This window comes from Microtus oregoni, unplaced genomic scaffold (assembly GCF_018167655.1).
Source record: "Microtus oregoni isolate MIOR12 unplaced genomic scaffold, Mior012 000027F_ref0000203, whole genome shotgun sequence".
Taxonomy (NCBI): Eukaryota; Metazoa; Chordata; class Mammalia; order Rodentia; family Cricetidae; genus Microtus; species Microtus oregoni.
In genome coordinates, this window is record NW_024543086.1 from 20,763,730 (window position 1) to 20,788,402 (window position 24,673).

General features: G+C 48.8%; 1 protein-coding gene across 6 annotated transcripts; it reads right to left on the reverse strand.

Annotated features, from left to right (window-relative positions):
* Positions 1-3: 3 nt before the first annotated feature.
* Positions 4-21,059, reverse strand: Srrm2 (serine/arginine repetitive matrix 2). Of its 6 annotated transcripts, none has more exons than XM_041675859.1 (15): positions 20,870-21,058; positions 17,160-17,431; positions 16,202-16,309; positions 15,836-16,000; positions 14,270-14,347; positions 13,827-13,889; positions 13,489-13,521; positions 13,188-13,238; positions 12,589-12,681; positions 11,730-11,922; positions 2,996-9,579; positions 1,994-2,281; positions 796-909; positions 590-694; positions 4-500 (listed from the first exon to the last, which is right to left on the reverse strand). In XM_041675859.1, exons 2-15 carry the CDS (start codon positions 17,399-17,401, stop codon positions 491-493), a joined length of 8,127 nt encoding a protein of 2,708 aa, XP_041531793.1. In that variant the 5' UTR covers positions 17,402-17,431; positions 20,870-21,058; the 3' UTR covers positions 4-490. The 6 variants fall into 6 exon arrangements, 5 of the variants coding, with proteins under 5 accessions (XP_041531793.1, XP_041531792.1, XP_041531794.1 ...); XM_041675858.1 differs by having other exon boundaries at positions 590-697; positions 20,870-21,057; XR_005976466.1 differs by lacking the exon at positions 4-500 and adding an exon at positions 1,035-1,694 and having other exon boundaries at positions 682-697; positions 20,870-21,059.
* Positions 21,060-24,673: the final 3,614 nt, after the last annotated feature.

Consider the following 24,673-nt stretch of genomic DNA (forward strand, 5'->3'; position numbering starts at 1 on the left):
TACTGTGTTTCTCATTTTTTATTTGACAGAAAAGTTGCTTTTGCTGTACAGATTTTAAAAAACCAAAATGCATTAAGAAACATGGAAGTTGGGGGGAGGGGTGTCACAACCTTATGAAGGGGGGGTGCAGCAACTCCTCCAAAATTAACTCCTTCCTCTTCCAAGAACATGTGACTTACCAAGTTCCAAAACATCAGTCACCCCAAGGAACTTGAGCAGGAACAGCTTCCTGGATCATTACAATTTCCTGAACTGTGCCCCTCCCTCCCCAAACTCATTCCCTCCCCCTCCAACCCCCCAAAACATATGAACCAGGAAAAACTCACAGAGATCAACATTTCACAGGAACAAAAAAAAAGGGGGGGGGAAGCCCTCCCCTCAAGATGCTGCCAAGGTTCAAGGGAAGGCAGACAAAGACTCCTTCCATGATTCTTCTGGGAAAAATGAGGAATACTCATGTCTCCAGAGCATGAGTGTGGTGGAATCCAGATTATGGAGACCTGAAACAGAAGATTGGTCAATGCATCACTTCAAACAGTCTCAACTAACTTCTAATTCTCACAAGGACTAGGCTTCCAAGGAGACAGACCTGGAGGAACGGTGGCGATTAGGTCGGGGACTGGGTGTCTCCTTCCTGCGCTTGTGCCCAGGAGAACGGCTGTCCCCACGCTGGCCTCTCCAGGAAACTCGCTCACTGCTATAAGAGAATAGAAATTAGGCACTAGAACAGTACCAACAAGTTTTTTCATTGGTGGCTAGGTGAGCTAGATTAATAGTACCTGCTATGTGCCCTACCTCTGTTGATCCCTTGGTGAAGGCTGGGGCGAGGGCTGGTGACGCTCCACAGGTGAGTAACTGAGCGATCGGGAATCCCGAAGGGAGTCTATTGGTTTTCGAGGGCTGCGTGACCTAGGGAGCAGAGTAGGCCTCTATAGCACCATGTCCTCCCAAACCCACCAGCCAAGCATTCAGGACCACCCACCCAGGTCCTGACCACCAAACCTCACACCACACAGGGCCAGCCTCAGACCCACCTTTGTCCGCACTCACCCATCCGCCCGCACACCATCCACCGAGTGCCCCCAGTGGACAGGGCACAGCGGGGGATGCAAAGATAAAAGAGTCCCTGTCCTTGGAGTTTTGTTTGGGAGTGAAGGAGATCAACAATGAAGGCACACATGCCTCCTATATAGGAAACAGGCCAGCAGGGATGGATGTGCATGGGCCTGAGGATCCGAGCAAGGATGGGGGGACCTGGGCAGGGCAGGGAAATGGCAGGGCAGTCTTCTCGAAGGTGCTGTTTGGGTGCAGTCTTGCAGAACGAATTCACCAGGCAGACAAGGAAATCCCAGGCAGAAGGAACAGCATGTCCAAAGGCATGGGGCTCTCCTTAAGACTGCAAGGCGCTGGGTATGACCGGAGCACAGGGCATGTGTGGGGGCGGGCAGGAGGAACACAGGGCGGGCAAGGGCAGCTGGTGAAGAGCCTCACACGCCATTCCTGCAGAGGTGGCACTTTATCCTGCAGGCCACAGGGCGTCCCGGAAGGATTTGTGGAGTGAAGGGAAGTAACCAGATGTGCGTTTTAGAAAGATCCCTCTGGCTACGTGTGGAAGAGAATGGCGTGGAGGCAGGGAGACAGGGAGGAGGCTGTGGACAGAGTCGGGAGAAGATGACGGTGGCCAGACCAGAGCCCTGCAGCAGCAATGGGGAAACTTAGAGCTAGAATCTCTGAGACCAGGCTGCTTGTCAGGGGAGGGGAGAGGGAGGAAGAATCCTACGACTTCCCAGTTCTGGCCTGGGCCCTCAGTTGGATAGTGCAGCCCTTGACCAGAACACAACACTGTGGGAGGATAAGAGGAATGTCGGACTCCTCCCGTACAACCAGACACAGACGTCCACACGAGGCACCCCAGCAGGAACCTCACCCAGGGTCCCTTTTCTGGAGAACTCACCCCCAACCCCCTTTCCACAACAGGCAAGGAAGCACTCACCTCCTCTCGCCAGGGGGTGGCTTCTTGGGGCTTGCAGGTTTGGGTAAGGCCTGAGGGCCAGGCTTAGCAGGGGAGGGGGAGGAGGAAGAGGAAGAGGAGGAAGAAGAAGAGGAAGAAGAGGAAGAGGAGGAGGAGGAAGAGGAAGAAGAGGAGGAGGAGGAGGAGGAAGAGGAGGAGGAGGAGCTGGAACTGGAGCTGCTAGAGCGCCTCTTCCGTTTGGCTGGGGTTGGCTCCTGAGGGCGTCCTTCTCGCACAGCCTCCTTTGGGGCTGGGGTGGGACTGGGGACCCTGTGAGAGAAAAGAAAGGTGTCAGAAGTTGACAAGATGCCCCAGCCCCAACCCTACCTTCCTTGGCCTGGAGGAACGGCAGTGGAGGAGGGGTGCCTGAGAAAGGCCCTGGGAATACTCGAAGGCAGGCCAGTAAGCACTTCTCTGGAGCAGTGGCACAGAGCTGACCAAACCTCTGCTAACACAAGCAACAGGCTGGGGCCCGAAGCACAAGGGATCAAGGTTAAACCTCAAGAATGTCCCTGATGAAGGAATAAAGCCCCTGGACTCAGATGTGGAAGTTGAAGCTGGGTGGTCTCCGTCCTTGGAGAGCCGCAGCTTGGGGAGACCCCTGTGAGTGCAGGTTGGCAGGGGAAGGGCCGTCCTGCCTGGAGGCAGGGAGAGGGATGGGATGACCTCTGAAGATCCTTCCAGCCCAGGGAGTTCCTCTTGAGATCTAACTGCCATCCCTCCTGCTGTAAAATTAAGTCCATTTCCTCTAGTTCTGTCCTCTGTAGAGATGGAAAACTTATCATTATCCTCTAGAGAATTAACCTGTGGAGACTTTTATCTGTCCCATTCCTCCCCACGAAGCCCCCACCCAGCATTCTTTCTACTCCCAACTTGAAGGTCAAGGTCCCCCAAAGTTTCGAGTGCTTCTTTAAAGTTTTTTCTCCCTCCCAACTTCCCCACCCACTGTAAATACCTTCCCCCTAGATTCCTTAACTCCCTCACCTTTTCAGTGCCACCTCAGGCTGAGCAGGAAGGCTGGAGCCCTCAGAGTCGCTAGAACTTGAGCCAGAGGAAGAGGAGGAGGAGGAGGATGAAGATGAGGAAGAGGAGGAGCTAGATGACGATGAAGAGGAGGAAGAGCTCCGACGTTCCTTTGCTGGTTGCAGAGCAGCCAATGCAGAAGGCTGCTGGGCCCCAGTAGAGGCTGGTGGTTCCCCACCTTCAGCATGGGACACCCCAGGGGCAGGGCCAGAAAGCATGCCATTGTGATCACTAGCAGAGGATGTGGACTTTGCTACCGTCCCAGATGAAAGGGACTGAGACCCTGCTACAGGAGTGGTCTGGGCAACTGAACGAGATTGGTCTGAAAAGGCAGATGGCACAGGGGACCGAGGTCTATCCTGTGCTGGAGGGAGAAGAGATTGCGAAGGAGCCTGGACCATTCTTGAAGCAGGGGAAGGAGCCCGCTCAGAGGTCATCCTAGACTGGCCTGGGGCAGATGGTGGTGTTCTGGACCTGGCTCGGTCAAGCAGTAAAGGTGAGGTTCTGCCACTGACACGCTCATAAGCAGAAAGGGGCACCCTGGGACTGGTGAGATTTGCACCAGACAAGGCTGGAGCCATCCTGGCACTTGAGAGATTTGCAGGAGCCAAGGATGCAGGGGTTCGAGAGCCAGCAATATTCACAGGAGCTGTGCCATGTGCAGATCGAGGACCCACCAGGTTTGCAGGAGGAGGAGCCTGGGGTGTTCTGGAACTGGAGGGATAATTTGCAGCAGTTGGGGGTGTCCCAGAGCCTGAGAGACTCAAAGCTGCCAATGCAGCTGGTGTTCTAGCTCCCGTGAGGTTCACAGCTGTAGCTGCAGGGGCTCGAGGATCAGCAAGGTTCACAGCTGAAGGAGCCACTGCTGTTCTAGGGCTGGCTAAGTTCATGGCTGCTGCTGCAGCTGGTGTTCTTGAGTCAGCAAGGTTCACTGATGGTGGAATAGCAGATGTCCGGGCACTGGCAAGGTTCATGGCTGCTGCAGATGCTGCTGGAATCCTGCTGGCAAGGTTGGCAGCTGGGGCTGTTCTAAGGCTCATGAGAGGTACAGGAGCTGGAACCTGGGACATTCTTGCGGCAAGGCCAGCAGCAGACATAGACGGAGGTGGTCGGGCAGTGCCAAGACTGATAGCTGTCAGGGCAAGTGCAATTCTAGACTGAGCATGGTTCTCTGGAACAGATGTTCTCGGATGATCAGGAATCCGGGGACCTGGACCATCCATCATTGAGCCACCAGTCTGCTGTAGGACAGACATGGGTGTTCTAGCACTGCCAAGGGGTTCAAGCATACCAGGTGATCTACATCGGTCAAGAGGAGTTGGTGACATGCTAGGACGACTGAAGCAGCTCATTCTAGAGCTACTGAGTGCTACAGGAGGTGTACGAGATCCAGAATGATTCCTTGTTGCTGGAGGAGTGGCAGAACGTGACCGATCAGAACTACTTCCAGATGCAGACCGCCTACGGATGGCTGGAGGAGATCTTGTTAGAGACCGCTTGCCTCGAGTTGCTCTAGGAGTACGAGACCTAGAACGGCGACGGATAGCAAGAGGCGAGCGACTTCGAGAGCGCTTGCGTGGCAACAGTGGTGTCCGGGACCTAGAGCGTCTCCGAATAGCTGGAGGAGTTCGGGACCTGGAGCGTCGGCGTGTCACTGGCGAGGTTCGAGAACGAGACCGCCTCCGGGTGACTGGAGATGTTCGAGACCGAGATCTTCTTCGAGTGACTGGGGATGTCCTGGATCTCGATCTTCTTCGAGTAACTGGTGAAGTTCTGCTTCGCGATCGCCTCCTGGTTACTGGTGGAGTCCTAGATCTGGACCTTCTGCGAGTCACTGGAGGAGTCCGTGAACGAGAGCGACGACGTGTTGTTGGTGTTCTGGACCTCGACCTACGGCGAGTTACTGGTGGTGTTCTGGACCTAGATCGCCTTCGGCTCACAGGGGATGCTCTTGACCGAGATCTACGCCTATTTACTGACCTTGACCTTCTCCTACTCACAGGTGAGGTACGAGATCTGGACCTACGTCGGCTAATTAGGGGTGTCCTGGACCTGGATCGCCGATGAGTAGCTGGTGAGGCTCTAGACCTAGAGCGCTTCCACGGAGCTGGTGAGGTTCGTGATCGAGATCGCTTCCGACTGGTCAAGGGTGTCCGAGATCGGCCTCTTCTGCGTCGAGATGAGGTTCGGGAACTCTCCTGTCTGGTAGGTGATCTTGAATGGTAACCAGAGCCACCCCTCCGTCTGCGAGTGACCCGAGACCTAGACCGGCTCCTCTGTCTTCTTCGTGATGTTGACTGAGATGATCCAGACCTATCCCGGCGTCGTGTTGTTCTGGTTTTCTCTCTACGTGAGCGGGATCGGGATCTTTGGAGTCCACGAGGTTTTGGTGAAGGAGATCGACCTCTCCTTGAAGTTGTCTTGGCACGGGGTGATGAAGCTGAACGCCGCCTCCGTGAAGATCTTGACTTTTCAGTTGGCTCTGGTGAAGATACTGAAGGACTTCTTCGACGTCGTGGTGTTCTGGAGCGGGTTTCTGGTGATGAGGAGGCAGAGCGGCTTCTACGAGAGACTCTAGCCTTCCTGGTTAGCTCAGGAGATGAACGAGAACTCCCACGTCGAGGTGGTGTGCGAGACTTTGTCTTTGGCTCCATTGAGGACCTGGAACCTCTTCGAGCAGTTCTGGATTTAGGTGGGTGTTCTGGAGAAGACTCAGAACTACTGCTTCCTTCAGGTGAAGGGCCTCTCTCTTTGCTTGACGAACCTGATCTACTACGTCTGGGCAAGGCCCGAGGGGCAGATATTTTGTGTTCAGGAGAAGAATCCGTACCGCTCTGAGCCCTCTGTAGCACTCTTGGCTTATCTTTCATTTCAGGAGATGAGCCAGACCTACTGAGGCGGGGAGAAGGTCGAGACTTGCTGTCAACCTCTGGAGATGATCCAGAATGACTCCTCTGTCTAAGAGGGGTTCGAGTCTTGGGTTTAGAATCTGGAGAGGAGTCTGAGTCACTTCTTTCCTGAGGGGACGTGCTGGGTTTTCCATCAAGCTCTTGGGAAGACCCAGATCGACTTCTCTGCCCAGGAGAGGTTCGAGCCACAGTTTTCTGTTCAACTGAGGATTCTGACCCACTTCTTTCTCTCTGAGGTGTGACACTCTTATTGTTGAGTTCTGGGGATGATGGAGAATGACTTCGCGCTCTGGGAGTATGAGGCAATGCTTTTGGTTCGGGGGATGAGTCACATTCACTTCGTCCCCTGGATGGGGTTTGAGGTGTGTCTTTGATCCCAGGAGATGATCCAGATAGGCTATGCCTGGAAGGAGTCCCAGACCCATCTCTAAGTCCTGGAGAAGACCCAGACCGGCTTCTCCTAGATGGAGTTCTAGGTAAACCATCTTTCAGTTCAGGAGAAGATGCAGAACTACTTTCTCTTGAAGGTGTTCTGTGTACAGTCTCAAGTACAGGAGAAGACACACTCTGATTTGAAAATATTCCTACCTTTTCCACTACTTCTGGGGAAAACTCAGAACTACTACGCCTAGAGGACCTTGCTGACTGTTCTTTCATGTCTAGAGATGGATCTGTCTCCATTTGATTAAGAAATGGCCCATTCAATTCTTCTTTAACTTCAGGAGAAAATTCAGCATTTACCTCTGAAATGGGGCCTGAGTTTCTAAACTCTAAAGATGATGCAAAGCTATTCTCTCCAGGGGGAGAATGAGATAGCTCTTTATGTTCTGGAGAAATCTGTGGCCCACTCCAACATGAAGCCTCTGCGGGGATTTCTGCAGCTTTTGAAGAAGGCTGTGCCTGGCTTTGGTCAAGAACAGACAACACAGCAGGCCTTTCTATTTCAGGAGATGATTCAATGTTACTTCCAGGCATTTCTTTATGTTCTGGAGATAAACTGGGTAGAATCTGACTTAAAGGTTGCTCAGATTTTTCTGCTTCCATTAATTCACCTTGGCTTGAATTAGGTAATGAACTATTTTGGTCTCTTAAGCCTAGAGGTGACCCAGTTTCACTTCTTTCCTTTAATAATACTCTAGGTATGTCTTTCAGTACTGTAGATGACTCAGGCCTATCCTGTATAGGACTAAACTTTTCTCTTGGTAAAGATGACAATGCAGCAACATCCTCTTGAATTAAACCTAGCTTCTCTTTCAATTCAGGAGGCTCCAATATGCTCTGTACCAAAAGAGATTTAGACTCTACTGAAGGATATAGATTAGAGTCAGGTTTAGCTTTATTCTGGTCTGGAGACATTCCTGATTTCAGCTTTGGATCCGTTGGTAATTCACCTTTATCTTGTTTTACTGGTGATCTGAGTGCCAGCTCAGTGACTGGAGATGAAGATCTAGAAGGGCCACCCTTAGGAGATGTTTGACATTTGCTCTGCAGTGAGGGAGATTCCAAGTGAGTCTGTCTCACTTCTGGACTTGAAGCATCAGACCTGGGATCTGGCCAAGTTTGAGACTGTCCTTTCTGCTGCACAAATGAGGAGCTAAAACAGCTCTCTCCTGGTAATGTATTGAGTGTTGCACCTGGACAGAGGGAAAAGGATCCAGAGCTTTCTGTTGGTGAATCCTTAGACTTCTCCTGGGAACAGGGTGACTTTGATGCAGAGAGATTTTGCTCTGGAGGAGTCTGGAGCATGCTTTTTGGGTATGGTGACGCAGACTCAGGATGACTGTGTCTTGGTGGTGTTCCTGGTTCCATTTTAGTATCTGGTGAGGAGGATCTAGAACGGCTTTGTCTTGGCAACAACCTAGAATCCACCTTGGAGCAGGGAGATACTGATCTGCTTTGCCTCTGAGGTGTTCTAGATGTCACTCTACTAGGACTTGGAGAAGAGGAGCCAGAATGGCTTCGTCTTGGTGATATTCCCATTTTGACTTTGGGTTGTGGAGATGATGACCTACATGGGCTCTGTCTTGGAGGTGTGCTAGATTTCACACGAGGAGAAGACCCAGAGCAGCTTTGTCTTGATGGGGTCCTCGATTTCACCTCGCCATCAGGTGATGATTCAGAAAAGCTCTGTCTTTGTGGTGTTGTAGAGTGTTCATCGACCTGTGTGTTTGTTACAGACCCTGGTCTTGGTGGTGTTCCAGATTTTACTTTGGGCTGAGGAGATGAACTTGAATGACTCTGTCTTGGTGGAGTTTTTGACTTCTGTTTAGGCGGTGAAGAACCAGAGCGGCTTCGTCTTGATGGTGTCTGAGACTTTTGTTTAGGACACGGAGAGGAACCTGAAAGGCTTCGCCTCAAAGATTTTGCTTTGGATCTTGGTGAAGAAAGAGACCTGCTTCGTCTTGAGGAAACGTGAGATTTTTTCATTTCTGGGCTTGAGTTGGATCTGCTCCTCCTCTGAGATGTTCTGGATTTATTCTTCCTTTCTGATGAGCCAGACCGTCCTCTTCTTTGTGGTGTTCTAGAGTGAGATCTTCCACGTCTAACTAGACTTCTGCTGCGAGATCTTCGCCGTGCTGGTGTTCTAGAGCGTGACCTCCCTCTCCTGGCTGGTGTCCTAGAGCGTGACCTGCCACTTCTCCTGGCTGGTGTCCTAGAGCGTGACCTGCCACTTCTCCTGGCTGGTGTCCTAGAGCGTGACCTGCCACTTCTCCTGGCTGGTGTTCTAGAACGTGACCTGCCACTTCTCCTAGCAGATCTACTTCGAGACCTCCTTCGAACTGGTGATCGGGTCCTAGATCTGCGCCTAGCAGGTGTTCTCGATCGAGACCTGCCCCTGCGAGCTGGTGTTCTAGACCGAGATCTACGCCTGGCAGGTGTCCTAGACCGAGACCTACGCCTGGCAGGTGTTCTGGACCGAGACCTACCCCTTCTAGCTGGTGTTCTAGAACGGGATCTGCCCCTAGTGGCCGGAGATCTAGAGTGTGACCTGCCACGCCTTGCTGACCTAGACCTGCCTCTTCTCTGGTTATTTCTACTCCTGGACCAGCCTGGTCTCTGAGGAGATCTAGAACGGCCACGCCTCTGGGGACTTCTAGATTTTCCCCACCTCTGTGCAGACCGTGACCTACGCCACTGAGGGGACCGTGACCTAGAATGACCTCTCTTGGTGGGGGTTCTAGATCGAGATCTTCCCCTTTTAGTGGCAGGACTACGGGATCTCCCTGCTCTATGAGATGGAGTACGAGAATGAGATTTATCCCGCTTTGCTCGGCCATGTGAACGATTCTTAGATGTGGGTGAAGAAGAAATCTCTCGGCGGGCCCCAGGAGCTGGTGTGGGTTTAGGACTTTCAGGGGAGGAACTGGCATGCCGAGAAACTTTGGTAGGCTGGGGGGATGGTGGGCAGCTCTCTGAGGAAGACGACTGGGGAGGTTTCTCAGGAGACTTAGATGGTGAACAGCCCCGGGTTGGGGAGGCCTCAGATGAGGGGTTAACTGGCTCCTGACTGGATGGGACTGCTCCAAGGGGTCGTGGGGAGTCGCCATGTTGCTCAACAAGGAGCGGAGTGGGGGCAGGTAGTTCTGGCCCTGTGCTGCTCCTTTCCGGAGAGGGACTAGGTCGAACTGCAGATTTCTAAGAGTGAAAAAGAAAGTAAGGATAGTGATAAACACCATAGCTCTATTATCACCTGAAAGATTCCAAAAGTTTCTAATAAAACTTCCCTTTATACACCTCTCAAATCAACTGACCCTTTCTCTACCCAAAGTCACACTCAATTAACAAGACATCATGTAATACTAGCAGGGAGGCAGCAAGATACCCTTGTAGGCTGCAAACCATGGGTCTCATGTGGTAGAAAGAGAAAACTTCTCTAAATTGTTCTCTGCCCTGTACATGTATACCCACCACATATACACATACAAAATAAAGACTTTTCTTTTGGTTTCAAAACAGGGTTTCTTCAGTAGTTATGAAGCCTGTCCTGGAATTCGTTCTGTAGACCAGGCTGGCCTCCAACTCACAGAGATCTATCTGCCTGCCTCCTGAGTGCTGGGATTAAAGGTTTGTAACAAGACCACCCAACAAAATAAATGTATTTTTAAAATAAAAAAATAAAGCACTAGTAGGGAAAAAAACTGAATATATGAACAATCAGATCTCAGTAACTCAGAAAAAAGACAAATTGAAAACAATGCACTACCATTACCAACAAAAACCATCAGTGTCCTGAGACTAAGTTTTCTTCCTTAGTCTCAAGGGAAGAAGTCTGGCAGTATGTGGGGGATACATAATGAACACAACACCCGCCAAAGAAGGTATGATTCAATGAAAAGTGAAACCAGTTGGGTGACAATAACTTTCCACTCAAATATGGAATAAATTAAGTTAAAATAGCATAAAGAGGGCAAAAAATAGTATAAAGGGAATATGATTTTTCCTGGCATGGTAGAGTACTTTAATCCCAGCAATCAGGAGGCAGAGGCAGGTGGAGCTCTGTAAATTCAATGCCAGCCTGGACTATGCAGTGCATTGCAGGGCAGTCAGAAATAATGTAAGGAGACCCTGCCTCTGAATAAATAAGCACATGAATGAGTGACCAATAAATAAACAAGTAAATAAATGGTATAAGCCTGGTGGTTACCAGAGCTCAATCCCCAGAACCCATATATAGGTTGTTCTGACTTCTAAACACCTGCCTTCCCCTCATCAGACACACCAAGGTCTCACAGGAATAGGCCAAGAGGCTAAACCATAAACACTTTAAAAATAATTTTTAAAAAAAGCATTGAAAATAGGCAAATGAACCAACTTGTAACTTAAAAAAGTTATCTCTAAATGAGACAAAATATGAGATATTAAGTTATACTAATTACTGACACCAGCAAAAACAATCAGCCACAGAATCAGAAAAGCATAAAGCTGGAACTACCAAAATGTTTTCAGATTGGCAGCAGCAAATTATAGGGTCAAAAAAAAGTGCGCACATGTGCACGCACAACACACACACAAAAGGAAACAGAGACACTGTAAATAGAAAAATTAAAGCAATTTCTTAAAAATCGTTTGTTCCACTGTATGGATATAAACAAATAACAAATATAAAACCTACAACTATCAACTGAAGTTTCATTGTGAAGACTTCACAATTTAGTGGGTCACAACTCATTTTAAAATACTTGGAGGTGTAAAATGTCTTGGTAAACAAAGATGAATTAATATAGAAACAGAAACTCAAATATTTCTTAGCAGTTGCTTATAAAATGTCCGTCATGCAGCACTGCTAAGCCTGCCCACTTTTCAGAGTTCTCATACAGAGAACTCTTACTTTTTCTCATTCTGCATCTCCTTTAAGTAATATCCAAAATTCTCATGCTTGCTATTACACTATCCCAGTCTGTTTCTCCAAAACCACCCTCATTCACACATACACACACTCTCATTCTCTCTCTCTCACTGCCTTCTATAGCTTCATGGCTAAACCTGACCATAACTCAAAAGGGTAAGATTTTCTCTTAATAAAGATACCTTACCCTACTTGTCATACTTGTTCCTTTAAGGCAGATGCCTGAGTAAAACTCTGCGACCCAATGACCAACTCAGAACACAACTCCTGGCCGGGCGGTGGTGGCGCACACCTTTAATCCCAGCACTCGGGAGGCAGAGGCAGGCAGATCTCTGTGAGTTCAAGACCAGCCTGGTCTACAAGAGCTAGTTCCAGGACAGGCTCCAAAGCCAGAGAAACCCTGTCTTGAAAAACCAAGATAAATAAATAAATAAAATACCTCCTTTTTATCTTTGTCTTCATATGGACTGCTAGACTGCTTTGTAGAGGGGTCTGGGCTACTAGGCTGTTGTATGTTGGTGGCACCTGGCTCACTAGAAGGTGCATCTCCCTCCCCTTGATGCCCTGAAGCATGGGGAGGACTTTGCCCAGTCAAGGCTGTTGTATGAATTTTAGCAGCAGCACTTCGAGACCTGTGAGTTGATGAAGGGCAGGGGAAAACAGGGAAATCAGCTCAAGGGAGAATAGAAAACCCCCTCCACCCCCAGCCTGCAATCTACTTTCCTATACAAACAACCCTCTTTGGGGGGAAAACAAAACAAAAAAAACCAAACCATGGACACATGACTCAAATCACTTTTAAAAATGCAAATGCAATCCTTTTTTCCGTTCCAACTCTTCCCAATACAATCCCAAATAACACCCCTCTAGGCCTTTACTCACCACCCTCCAACATACCCAAACCTTCCACCCAGGCCCTTCCCTACCCACTTCATTCACAACTCACCTCTGAGCCCACCTCCTTCAGGAAGCCTTCCCCGATTAAGGAAGCCAGGGTAAGGACTCCTTCCTCCCCCAGACACCACCAAACCAGCAAACCACCCCCGCCCTATTCTGGTAGTCCATATACATCATAACAAACAAAAAATAAAATTAACAAGAACAAAAAAAAAGACAAGGGGAAATGTATATATGTCTGTCCATCCTGTTGCTTTAGCCTGTCAGCTCCTAGAGGGCAGGGACCGTGTCTTCGGAATGGTCTGTGCAGCGCCTAGCACACCGTGGGCGCTCAATAAATATTAAATTGATTAACCCATCATCATTCCCTCTCCCTCCATTCCTCCTGGACCACCCCTTACCGACTACGAGAAGTATCAGAGGAAGAAGCAGAGTCAGCAGAAGTTGACCGATGGGCTCGACGACTCTTAGGAGCTGGTGTTGTGCTTCGAGACCTGAAGAAAGACCAAATCAAAGCTCAGGTGTCTGTCATACTTATTCTGAATTCTCCAAACTCATCTCTTTTTAAAAACAAAGAAAATCTGTTGGGCATGGTGACCCCCGCCTTTAATGTCAGGACTTGAAGGCAGAAGCAGGCCAATCTCTTCTAGTTGAAGTCAGCCTGATCTACAGAGTGAGTTCCAAGACAGACATGGTTACATAAAAAGACCTGGTCACAAACACACACATTACATTTAGTTTGAGTATATTATGTATGCAGAAGGAAATCAGAAGACAATTTATAGTTCGTTCTCTCCTTCCACTATGTTGGTCCCAAAGATAAAACTCTAGTCTCTTTAGGTTCCTGTTTAGTCACAGTACCCACGTAGTTTTTGGTTTCCCCTTTACACATCCATCTCAATCCTTAACTACTAGTCAATCAATGACACAACTGATTTCAATCTCGTCCCCCCAAAGTGTGTGTGTGGGGTGCTTATCTATTTCTTCCAAACACACTTACCGCTTCCTCTTCTTGTCCTTAGATTTACGTTTGCTCTTTGGAGTAGGAGACCTGGAAAATAAGGAAAAGTTGTCTAAAAAGAATTTGTAAAATATTAATAAAATCTGAAGTAAAATGGAAATATAACTGGCCAAGTTTTTATTGTAACAGGTAGATAAAGGATTGCACTCTACTAAAAACAAGGGAGGACACTTTCTACAAGCCAAACACTTGAGTAAACAAAGCCATCAAACAGTAAATAGCTTACCACTCCCCCATGTGCTGCTATGTCTCCCCCAAGAACCAACAAGCTCTTTCTTACCTGTGTTTTCGTTTCTTGGACTCAGATTCTGACCTGTCAGTGAAGAAAAAAAAAAAAAGAAAAGAAAAAAAGAGAAAGAGAAATCATTAAACCACAACTACTCTTCAAGAGCTGCCTCCAATCACTACCAAGAACTTCCACCTTAGCCAGGGGTGGTGGTGCATGCCTTTAATCTCAACAGAGGCAGGTAGATCTCTGAGCTAGAGGCCAACCTGGCCTACAAAGTTAGTTCCAGGACAGCCCTATGTAGAGACCCTTCCCTTAAATTAAAAAAAAAAAAAACAAAAACAAAAACAAACAAAAAAAACCTACAAAAAAAGAAACTTTACACCTCATACCTGTGTTTCTTCTTCTTTGAGCTCTTCTTTCTCTCCCGTCGAGGAGAACTGCTCTCTGACCTGCTATAATGGGTTCAGAAGCAAGTCATTTTACTTGGCTTTCTCTCTGGCCCTCTAACCTATACTTCTCAAAACTACTTCAAAGCACCCGAACAAACCCAAACAGCATCAACGGTCCACACTTTATTTACTTCTATATTTAATCGATAATCACAAAATCAAAATCCAGAATGATGCTGGCCAGCTTTTTGGGCTGAGCTATAGATTCAATCATTTCCCACTAAGCACACAAATTTCTGAGCTGAAACTTGAAAAAGCAATTCTGTCTCCTACAACTGTCTTTGCAATTTGGATTATCCACTACCTGAAAGCAAACTCAAATTCTAGAAGTCCAACAACAGTGAAGAACCCTGAATAGAAGAGTAACTTTCCAACTGACTTACCGTCCTCTATCTTTCTTCTTTTTCTTCTTCTTTTGCTTTGGAGTTGGTGATCGAGAACTGCTCGTCTCTCGAACAAGGCTGGGAAAAGGCAAGGCAAAGAGATTCTAGGTGGCCGGACAAATTTCCTTAAAACATGTCACTCTAGTAAACATACTTGAAACAGTTCACTGATAACTACTTCACCTTAGGACAACTGCTACATGTCAATTTGTCTGAGTGTGTGTGTGAAAACTTCAGAATTAAAAGATGTAAATTTTCTGGGCAGTAGTGGCGCATACCTTTAATCTCAGCACTGGGCAGACAGGAGCAGGCAGATCTCTGAGTTTGAGGCCAGCCTAATCTACATAGTAAGTTCCAGGACAGCCAGGTCTATACAGAGAAACCCTGTCTTGAAAAACAAACAAAAAGATGTAAATTTAAAAGTGGTTGTCTATTTAGTTAATTCTTGGGTTCTGTTAGTGAGAAAATGTGTGTATTTTAAGGCAGGTCTCACTATATAGCCCTCCCTGACTGTCTGGAACTACCTATATAGAGCAAATTATAGCCTCAACTCAGAGATCTTCCTGCCGCCTCTGCCTCCCAAATGTTGAGAATAAATGTGTCATGTTTGGTTGCATTAAAATGTTTTGAGACAGGGTCTTATGTTATGACTGGCCTTGAAATCAAGAGATCTGTCAGCATCTGCCTCGAGTGCTGGGATAAAAGGTGCGCACTACACAATAGCTTAATTATTTGAAAAAAATAAAAATAGGGTCAGCAGTTAAAAACACCAGCTGTGGGACTGGAGAGATGGCTCAGAGGTTAAGAGCACTGATTGCTCTTCCAGAGGTCCTGAGTTCAATTCCCGGCAACCACATGGTGGCTCACAACCATCTGTAATGGGATCTGATGCCCTCTTCTGGCCTGCAGGCATACACAGACAGAATATTGTATACATAGTAAATAAAATAAATATTTTTAATATAAAAAAAAAAAAAACACCAGTTGTGCCGGGCAGTGGTGGTGCTCACCTTTAATCCCAGCACTCAAGAGGCAGAGGCAAGCAGAACTCTTGAGTTCAAGGCCAGCCTGTTCTGTAAAGGGAGTTTCAGGACAGCCAGGGCTGTTACACAGAGAAACCCTGCCTCGAAAAAAAAAAGGGGGGAACACTGACTGCTTTTCCAGCGGACCTGAGGTCCCATTTCAAGCACCAAGGTGATTCTCAACCATCTGTAACTCTATTTATTACCAGGAGATCTAATGTCCTCTTCTGGTCTCCAGGCACATGGTACAAAAACATTAATAGAAGCAAAACATAAAAACAAAATTTAACTAAAAGACAACAAAATCTAAAAACCTTTGGAAAGGCATTAGTGGCATAGACCTTCAAGCACTCAGGAGGGCAGAGAAAGGCAGCCAGCCTGATATACAGAGTGAATTCCAGGACAGCCAGAGAGCTACATAGTAAGAGCCTGCCTCAGAAGAACTGAAAAAAAAAAAAAAAAAAGTCTAGAAATACTAGTAAAAACAATAAAATAAGAATTTCCTTTTAACAAGGAAGCAGATCCAGGCTTTTCTCCTGAGTACCTGTATGGTTTAGGAGGCTCAGGAGCTGCTTGTTTAGCTTCCCGAGCACGTCTCTGAGGATCAAAAGAACTACCATCCACATAGGAATCACTGATGCCAAAGGCAGCACGGAGTCGCTCATTCTTCTTCTCGTTCAGTTCTGCCAACTGATGAGTCTCAGTTACCCTAGAGGGGGAAAAAAAGGCCAAAATCTGAAAGATATACATGGAACAAAAGTGAGAGTCCTAAATCAGAACTTAATTATAAGGATGAGCCAAACAGCTCTGGACGAAGGAAAGTAAAGGCAAAATCAAGTCCAAGGAGGGGAAAAAAAAAGAAAGGACAGCAGCAGCACTAATGGCATAGATTCCTGAGATCAACACTCACGTAGGCCTCTGCCCTGGGGTTTCTTCCTTGCCCCCAGGGTTCACATCCTTCTCCAGCAACATGAGTCGAAAGGTCGCCACCTTCTCCTGAATCTGCTGTTCTTCGTACCTGAAGGATAAATCCCTTCAAGGTTAGAGCTTGACGGGGTTTTCCCAAGTCCCAATTTATAATTGCTTCCTTTCCAACATGGTCCTTTTTCCTCTCCATGCACACAGTACTTGTCACTCAAAAAGTTTTCCTTATCTTCCCCCACGACTCTCCTTCCTTCTCTACACTATGCTCTCTAGAACAGTGGATTTTAAACATGCTACAATTCAGGGGCCAAGAGAGGACAGTTTGCTTGCTGGCAGAGTTCCCAGTGCTCCTTTCCCAACTTCAACACGAATAGATCTTTTATTTCCTGGGACTTCAAAGAAAACATAATGTATAAAAGGATAACATTGCTCAAGTTTGAAAACCACTGCTCTAAACAGGTTTCTACCTGAATATGTTCCTTTTCCAAAACTTCACTTCTCTGCCAAGCTCATGATATCCTCTAATTCAAATACTCTTTCAATTCCAATCTGCCTTTGCCAACTTCCAAGGCCGCAATCCTTAAATCCACCTACCTTTCTCTTCCTTCCAAATAACAACACCTGTCAGGTTACCTAGCTCTTCTGCCTGATGCTACTTTCCTATACAGCACATTTTTGTTCCTTGATGGCCCCCTTCCCCTTCATAAATTCAGCTAAATAATTCAGACCCCCTTAGGCTGCTATTAATGCTCCAAATAGTTTCCTTGACATCCCACTATGCACTGACCCATGACTCTTCTCAATTCTTCAAGCTCATTTTCTTTCTCCCCTACAGCTCCTTTTTAGGACTCTTTCAACCTACTCTAGTTTCTTTCCGCACATCCCACCTAACACCCAGCTAAGCACTCACTCAGTGCTTGGCTTCTCCCCACCCATTCCCTCACCCCTGCTCTTCCATCATCTCCTCCAGCTCGAGGCATCGCAGCTCCACGCGCCGCTTGCGCTCGTGGTCCAGGATGTCAGGATTAGGCCGCTTCACCAGGGCAGCCTCCAGGCGCCGCAGTTCCTCCTCTCCCTTGTAGTCAGGCCGCTCACCACGGCGGCCCCGCACCAGGGACAGGTTGCGCTGGACGTAGCCGTTGGTGCCGCTGCCCCGGGGCGTCGGCAGCCCGATCCCGTTGTACATGGCCCTGTGCCCAGGGGGGCACCACCGCTCCTGAGGGGGAGCGGGGAGACACCAGTCAGGCTCCTGGCCCCAATCTAACTACTTACCACATCTCCCATATCCACATCCCTGGCTCTCTTAGTTCAATACTTAAGTCTCACACTGAATCTCCATCAGCAAAGCAATACTTCCTCATTCCACTAGTCTGCAAACAAACCCTCCCTTTATCCTCCCCATACTTCATCCTTTCCACTAAATCACCACTACTTTTAATTAAACCTTTTCTCACAATGTACTCTCACCAAATCATAAGCCATTCTTCTTTGTACTTTCCTTTCCTTTCCATACCCTAAGCAAACAAAATCCAGTTTGTCTCAAATCTCTCCACACTGCCCTTTTATTCTTCTTTGGCCACAATACACACAAATGGTATCTTCACCAAAACTCTGAACATAACTACTCATAACCAAATCCTCCAAATGGCACAACAAACACTATAGATTAGAAGCACCTTTAAGCCCACAGTCCATTTTCAAAGGCTCCTCCAAGAAATAAAATATCTAGGCTAACCGGAACTAACAAGAAATGGATTAAACAGTCCTAGATATCTAAATAAGTAAACTGGCTAGTTAAAATGTCTTATGAAGCCTCACACCCAAACTACAGGCAAGCAAGAACATCAGAAACACAGAAACCATGGGTACATAAGCTTATACTTCACATGGGGAAGGTGAGCCATCTCTTTGATTCCAAATATTCATAGCTCCTATCAACTACAGTGACTATTATTTTAGTCTCCTTCCCAGTAAAGTTTACCACATCGCTTGCAGCTCCTCCAAGTCTGGTTAGCTCTTGTTAAATATTGCCTGCTTTCAACGTGATAGTCTAAACACAAATCATCTTTCTCTCTGTTCCAACTGTTCCCATACTTTCTTTACAAGTTCTAGAAACCTTCAAACTCCGTATCTCACTTTAATGTAACACTGTTGACTTTCCCTATTAAGCTCTGTTCTGGAACTTCATTTTTTTTCTCCAAGTTCTGCTCTACTCTTCAATTTAACCCTGTGTTTTCCAGTCAGGTTCTACCTCTTGTTCCAATCTCGGCATGACTAAGAGACCCCAAGCTCCATTTTTTTTTTTGGACTGCATTACTCGTTCTCTGTCCCCTTCTCACTATATATGCTTTTTTCCTCCAACATATTTTCTCCAAGATAGATTCTCTGAGCATAATGAAAGAAAACTAGCATAAAGAAGCACACAAAACAGGGAAAAGTGGGGGTTAGTAAAAGCATACGGAAGAGATAAGAGTTGGATGAGATTACACTCATGTAATTCCAAAACTAGTATATCAATTTCTGAACAAAAACAACACCAAAGTGTGAAAAAAAGAAATATAAGCAAATGCTAGCCGGGCGATGGTGGCGCACGCCTTTAATCCCAGCACTCGGGAGGCAGAGGCAGGCGGATCTCTGTGAGCTCGAGGCCAGTCTGGTCTACAAAGCTAGTTCCAGGACAGGCTCCAAAGCCACAGAGAAACCCTGTCTCGAAAAACCAAAAAAAAAAAAAAAAAAAGAAGCAAATGCTGCATGTAAAGCAAACCCCCAAATGTACTTTTGCCCCATCCCACTCTCAGGTCTAGCCTAAGCCCTACTCAATCAAAACAGCTTTAGAAATCTAAAACCAAGTAAGAGAAGCCTATCAGGGTCAAGAATGACAGAGCTAAACCTATGAAAGACATGTGCAAATCAGGAAGAAATGGAAAAAAAATCTTTTTAGAGCCAAGAAATATGCTTCTGCAGCACCTTCCAACAAGCATTCTTAAAAGTCTAAAAGAATACCAATCCTCCCTCCCTTCCTCTAAATCTAGGGTCTATACGGCTTCCTCGCCCCCTTTAACAATCTTTCAACCTAATCATTCACTCACACTTCCACCATTTTACACAGAAATTCAACCGCCCACTCCCTACCTGAAGAAAGCTAAGCAAGAGATACTAAAATCATGATTTTAAAGAACTTTCAGGGAAGGGCATAAAAAGTGGGAGGGGGGAATTTACACCCAGCATCTAAAGCAGTGCTCAAGACACTAAAAGAGAAACGACAACTACCAAAACCGGGCAGCACAAAGCATGCAGCTTCCCAAAGTTAAGAACAGAAAGAAAAAGCAAGTTGCCAAGGTAAAATAATTATCAGAATTCCAAACTACAAAGAGGTAGAATTTTGAACAAAAATACTCAGGAAAAGAAACGGCACCCGAGAGAACAGCAGTGGGTCCTGGAAAATGGAAAAGGACAGAGCAAAAGACAGAACTCGGTGCTGAGCGACTATTAACTGCGTAGGCACCATGTAACACACGCAGCTCCAAAATTAACCCAGCAAGTGACCTAACCTAAGCCCATCCAAATGAGGAAAAAAACGGTCTCCTTGTGAATCTTTGATTCCAGGACGTCTTAAAAACCGCAAAATGATAACAGCATAAGTAGAATTACATGCCAAGAAAATGGCTGACACGGCCAGGCTGTTTAAGTCCAGAATTTTCTTCCCATCGAAAAGCTCCAAAAGCCTCGTTTGTTCACTTGAGGAGGTATGTTTAAAAAGCAGGTTAGGAGGCGGACATGATGGCTAGCGCACGCCTTTAAACCCAGCACTCGGCAGACAGAGGCAGGAAGATCGCTCTGTGAGTTCGAGGCCAGCCTGTCCACATAGTGATTCCAGGACAGCACAGAGACCCTGTCTTATAAAACCAGAAAGTAAAAAAGAAAGAAATAGAAATAACACGACAGGAAGGAGCACATGATCCTCCTTATCCACGCAGACTGAACACGTCCGGTTTTTGTCTTTTCTCTGGATCCCCGCCCCGGCCCCCTCACACACACGCAGAACCTCGGCACCGATACTAACGACCAACTCCCGAAGTTCAAGGCCTCCGAGCACTCATCGGGCCGCCAAGCCTATTTTCGGCCTTGAGAAGGGAGAGGGGACCGCGAGGCGCCCCGCAGTCTACGCGGCTCCGGCCGTTTCTCAGGCTCCCCCAGCAGGGGCAGGAGGACCCACGCCGGGGTCAACCGGGTCGAGAGACGGGCGGGTCCGGAGCCCGGGCGGGGGACAAGCCCCCCGGCTGCCGCCCCCTCCCCGCCACTCAAAAGACGGGGAAGGCGACCGCGGGGTGAGGGTCTCCTCGGACCCAGGTAGAGCAAAGGCGGGCGAGAAGCAGAGCCTCGGGCACTGCGATCGAAATCGTCGGGGGCGCGCGGCCGAGACCCAGCGGCGGCGCGCGCCGTTGCCAGGTGGGGGAGGGGCGAAGGGGCTGAAGGCCGCGCGGCGACGGGGACCGCGGAAGCGGGGAAGGGAAAGGAACGAGAAGGCGTCCGCGCCGGCGGCGGCGCCGAGCACGCGTGCGCGGGGCGGCCGGGGCCGTTCTCCGCGCGCTCTGGCCTCGAGCCGAGACCGCCGCCCCTCCCCCACCCAGCTAGCGCGCTCCCTTTCTCTCACCCGCCGCCGCCGCCGCCTCCGGCCGCCGCCTCCGAAAGGGAGAGGTCCTGCCGCAGCTGCTGCTAGAGTCTCCGAATCCCTCGGGGCCCGAAGCCGCCGCCTCGCCGGTCCGCAAGCCTCAGCCGCCGCTGCCGACGCCTCGCTCGCCTCCTCAGGGGCCGCAGCGGGCTTCGACTGCGCCACTCGCACCCCGCCTGGATTGCGCTGCACGTCAGCACGACCGAGTGCGTCAGCACGCAATCACGAGAGCCGCTGGGCCCTCTGGGAGCCGTAGTGGTCTTTGCGCAGGCGTTGAAGCCACACAGGTAAGTGTAGGTCTTTTTTTTTTTTTTTTTTTTTTTTTTTTTTTTTAGGCGCAAGGGACATTCGAAAAACCCGAGTCCCGTCGGGCACTGCGTGGAAAAGCGGGGAAAGGCGGGGTACCGTACCGAAGAGGCAACGTCTGCGGGAAATCTTCTGTAGGAAGGGGGAGGGGATGGGAGCGGCAACCCACGACACCGGGGAAGAGCTCAGACTCACGTCTTCCGCGCAGAGAGTTCTGGGAGTTGTAGTTCAGTCACGAAGAGAGCGAGAGACTTGTATAGCGCCTTCTCCGGGCAGCCATTTTGTCTGTCTGTGTTGTGCGGCAGTGGTTCAGCAACTCAGCCCCCTTGACTGCGGGTTTCTGTAGCAAGTCTGAGGCCACAGAGCACCGGGTCATCCGCGCTCAGCAGGAGATGCTCCGGAGCAAGCCTCCTGGCACCCCTAGCACCACTTGAGTCCGGCTCTGGCCCAGGTTCAGAAGCAAAAGCCCAACTAGTCTTCTATGGTGTCCATAGTTTTCACCTTCTTACACAGGCCGAAATAGGGCGGGCAGGCCGGCCAATGACAGTTTCTCTTGCTTGGCGGTGGTGGCTCACACCTTTAATGCCAGCACTCAGGAGGCAGAAACAAACGGATCTCCAAGTTCGAGGCTAACCTAGTCCACAGGCAAACTCTAAGACAGCCAGGACTACATAAACCCTGTCTCAAAACAACAACAACAAAAAAACCCTCTAACCTTTGAGTAGAAGACTAGATAAGCGATTTCGCCTGTAGAATCTGCCGTGTATGAAGGAATGTGTCAGGAGTAACAATTTAAAATGTTTAACTATGTACCATTTCCTGGCACTGGGCCTCACGACCTTAGTTTGACCCCCTCTGACCCATGTGGCAAAGGAAAGAAGCAACAACCAACACCTACAAGTCCATGGTATTCGTATGCTGTGTGCCTGCCTCCACATATAAACACACACAACAAAACTCCTAGACTTTTTTTTTGTTTGTTTTGTTTTTTTTTTTAGCCAAGGTCTCCCTATGTAGTCTAGGCTAGATTCAAAACCTCTATGTGACCCAAGCTATCCTGAACTTAGGATCCTCCTCCCCTGTAGTGCTGGGAATTGATGCCAGGACCTTCATATGTGCTAGCAAGGGCTCTACCATTGAGCTGAAAGACCCCTATCTAGCAACATTAAGTTAGCAGCAGCAATAACAAGCCCAGCCCCCCCCCCCCCAACTTCAAGAGTAACTTATAGATTTGTGGGACTCCCAAGCACCTCATTCCTTGGCGTGTAGGTTAAGCCAGACTAAATCACATGGTGTGGAACCTACTGCAGGTCCCTCCAAACCTGTGAAAATAGGGAGATGTTCTTTGTTCATAGTGAAAGACCCTCTGGACATTCCCCCCACCAGAATCCACAGCTGGCCTGCTCCCATGAGAACATCCTGTTCGCTTGAGACCCTCAGGATCCTCTCAGGACCTGCAGCTAGCCGGCTCTCATGAGAACATCCCGTTTGCTTAGGGAAACAGGATGCCTATAGTCAGCACATGTGCCCGACTTAGAATATCAGCAATTCACAAAAGAAACAATTCCCCCTATGAAAGATCCCAGCTTAGCTGCTGTAACGTCATTTCACAAAGCTTTTGACGAACAAATATAAGTGCAGAGTGAGGTCAGGGTCCCTGGCTGCAAAGCAGGATATCTATATCTATAGAATAGGACAGGACATCAATTAACAGGAAATCTGTTCCCATACATCTGTGCTGGGAAAGGAAAAACCACCTATGCCCCTTGCCCCATTCCAACTGACCACTAACCACGCATTTGCTTCTGTAATCTGCTTCTGCTGCCCTCTTTCCTATAAAAAGACCTTCCCCCAGTCTGCAGGCGTGCAAGTCCTCCGAAAGACTCGCTGCCCGCAGGTACCTGTGTATCTGAAATAAACCTCTTGCTGTTTGCATCCGCACCGAGTGGTCTCACTGTTCCCTGGGAGGGTCTCCCCGGACTGAAAGGCAGCCCACCTAGGGGGTCTTTCATCTTGGAGGTTCCACCGAGATTTGGAGACCCCTGCCCAGGGACCACCGACCCACCGACGGGAGGTAAGCTGGCCAGCAAACTTTCTGTGTGACCGTTTGTGTTTCTATGTTTGCGCCTGCATCCGTACTAGTTGGCTAACTAGATCCATATCTGGCGGACCCGCGGAGGAGCTGATGAGCTCGTACTCCCAACCGCAGCCCTGAGAGACGTCCCAGAGGTGTCTGGGGCCAGATTCTTGCCCCATCCATATTCTGTGAGTCCTACCCAGGTAGGGCTGTTCGGGGCACCCCCGCAGTCCGAAGGGTACGTGATTCTTCTGGGAGAAGAGAGGTCCGGACTCTCGCTGTCTCCGTCTGAACATTTGCTTCCGGTTTTGCACCGAAGGAGCACCGCGCGTCTGTGCAGTCTTGCCGTTTGTCTCTCATTTGTCAGTTTCGTCTTGTCACTAATTGTATTTGAAACTATGGGACAGTCCATCACCACCCCTTTGAGTTTGACTTTGCAGCATTGGCGAAATGTCCAGGATATTGCGAACAATCAGTCCGTGGACGTCCACAAGAAGCGCTAGGTTACATTCTGTACGTCAGAATGGCCCGCCTTCAACGTTGGATGGCCGTGGGACAGGACTTTTGACCTTAACGTTATCTCACAGGTTAAAGCCAAGGTGATGAATCCTGGCCCTCATGGGCACCCTGATCAGACCGCCTACATTGTCACTTGGGAAGCCCTGGCTTATGATCCTCCTCCTTGGGTCAAGCCATTCGTTCCTCCGAAACGCCCCATCTTTGCTGTCCCCTCTGCTCCTACCCTGCCGCCACCCATCCTTCCAACCCCGGCTGGGACCCCCTCTCACTCCTCCTCTCGCTCTTCCCTCTACCCTGTACTAACTAAATCCTCACAGAAAAAGAAACCGCCAGAGTCTAAGACAAAGCCAGCCCCACGGGTTTTGCCTCCAGGAGACGATCTCCTGGTGGACCTGCTCACGGCAGAGCCACCTCCATACCAGGGACCACCACCCCAGGACCCTGGCGAGGCGGAAGTGGCGGACCCCTCGGAGGACGAGGAAGCTGTGGGGCCGCGGGAGCCCTCTCCGATGGCGGCCAGACTAAGAGGAAGGAGAGAACAACAACCTGCTGACTCGAGCACTTCCCAGGCTTTTCCACTTAGAGCAGGCGCCAATGGCCAGACCCAATATTGGCCCTTCTCGGCCTCAGATCTCTACAACTGGAAAAATAATAACCCCCCCCCCCCTTCTCTAAGGATCCCTCCATGCTAACTTCTTTGATTGAGTCTATTCTAGTCACCCATCAGCCCACCTGGGATGATTGCCAGCAACTCCTGCAGGCGTTTCTGACGACAGAAGAAAAGCAGAGAGTCCTCCTAGAGGCGCGAAAGAATGTCAGGGGGGCTAATGGCCGCCCTACTCAGCTACCTAATGAAATTGATGCGGCATTTCCCCTAGAACGTC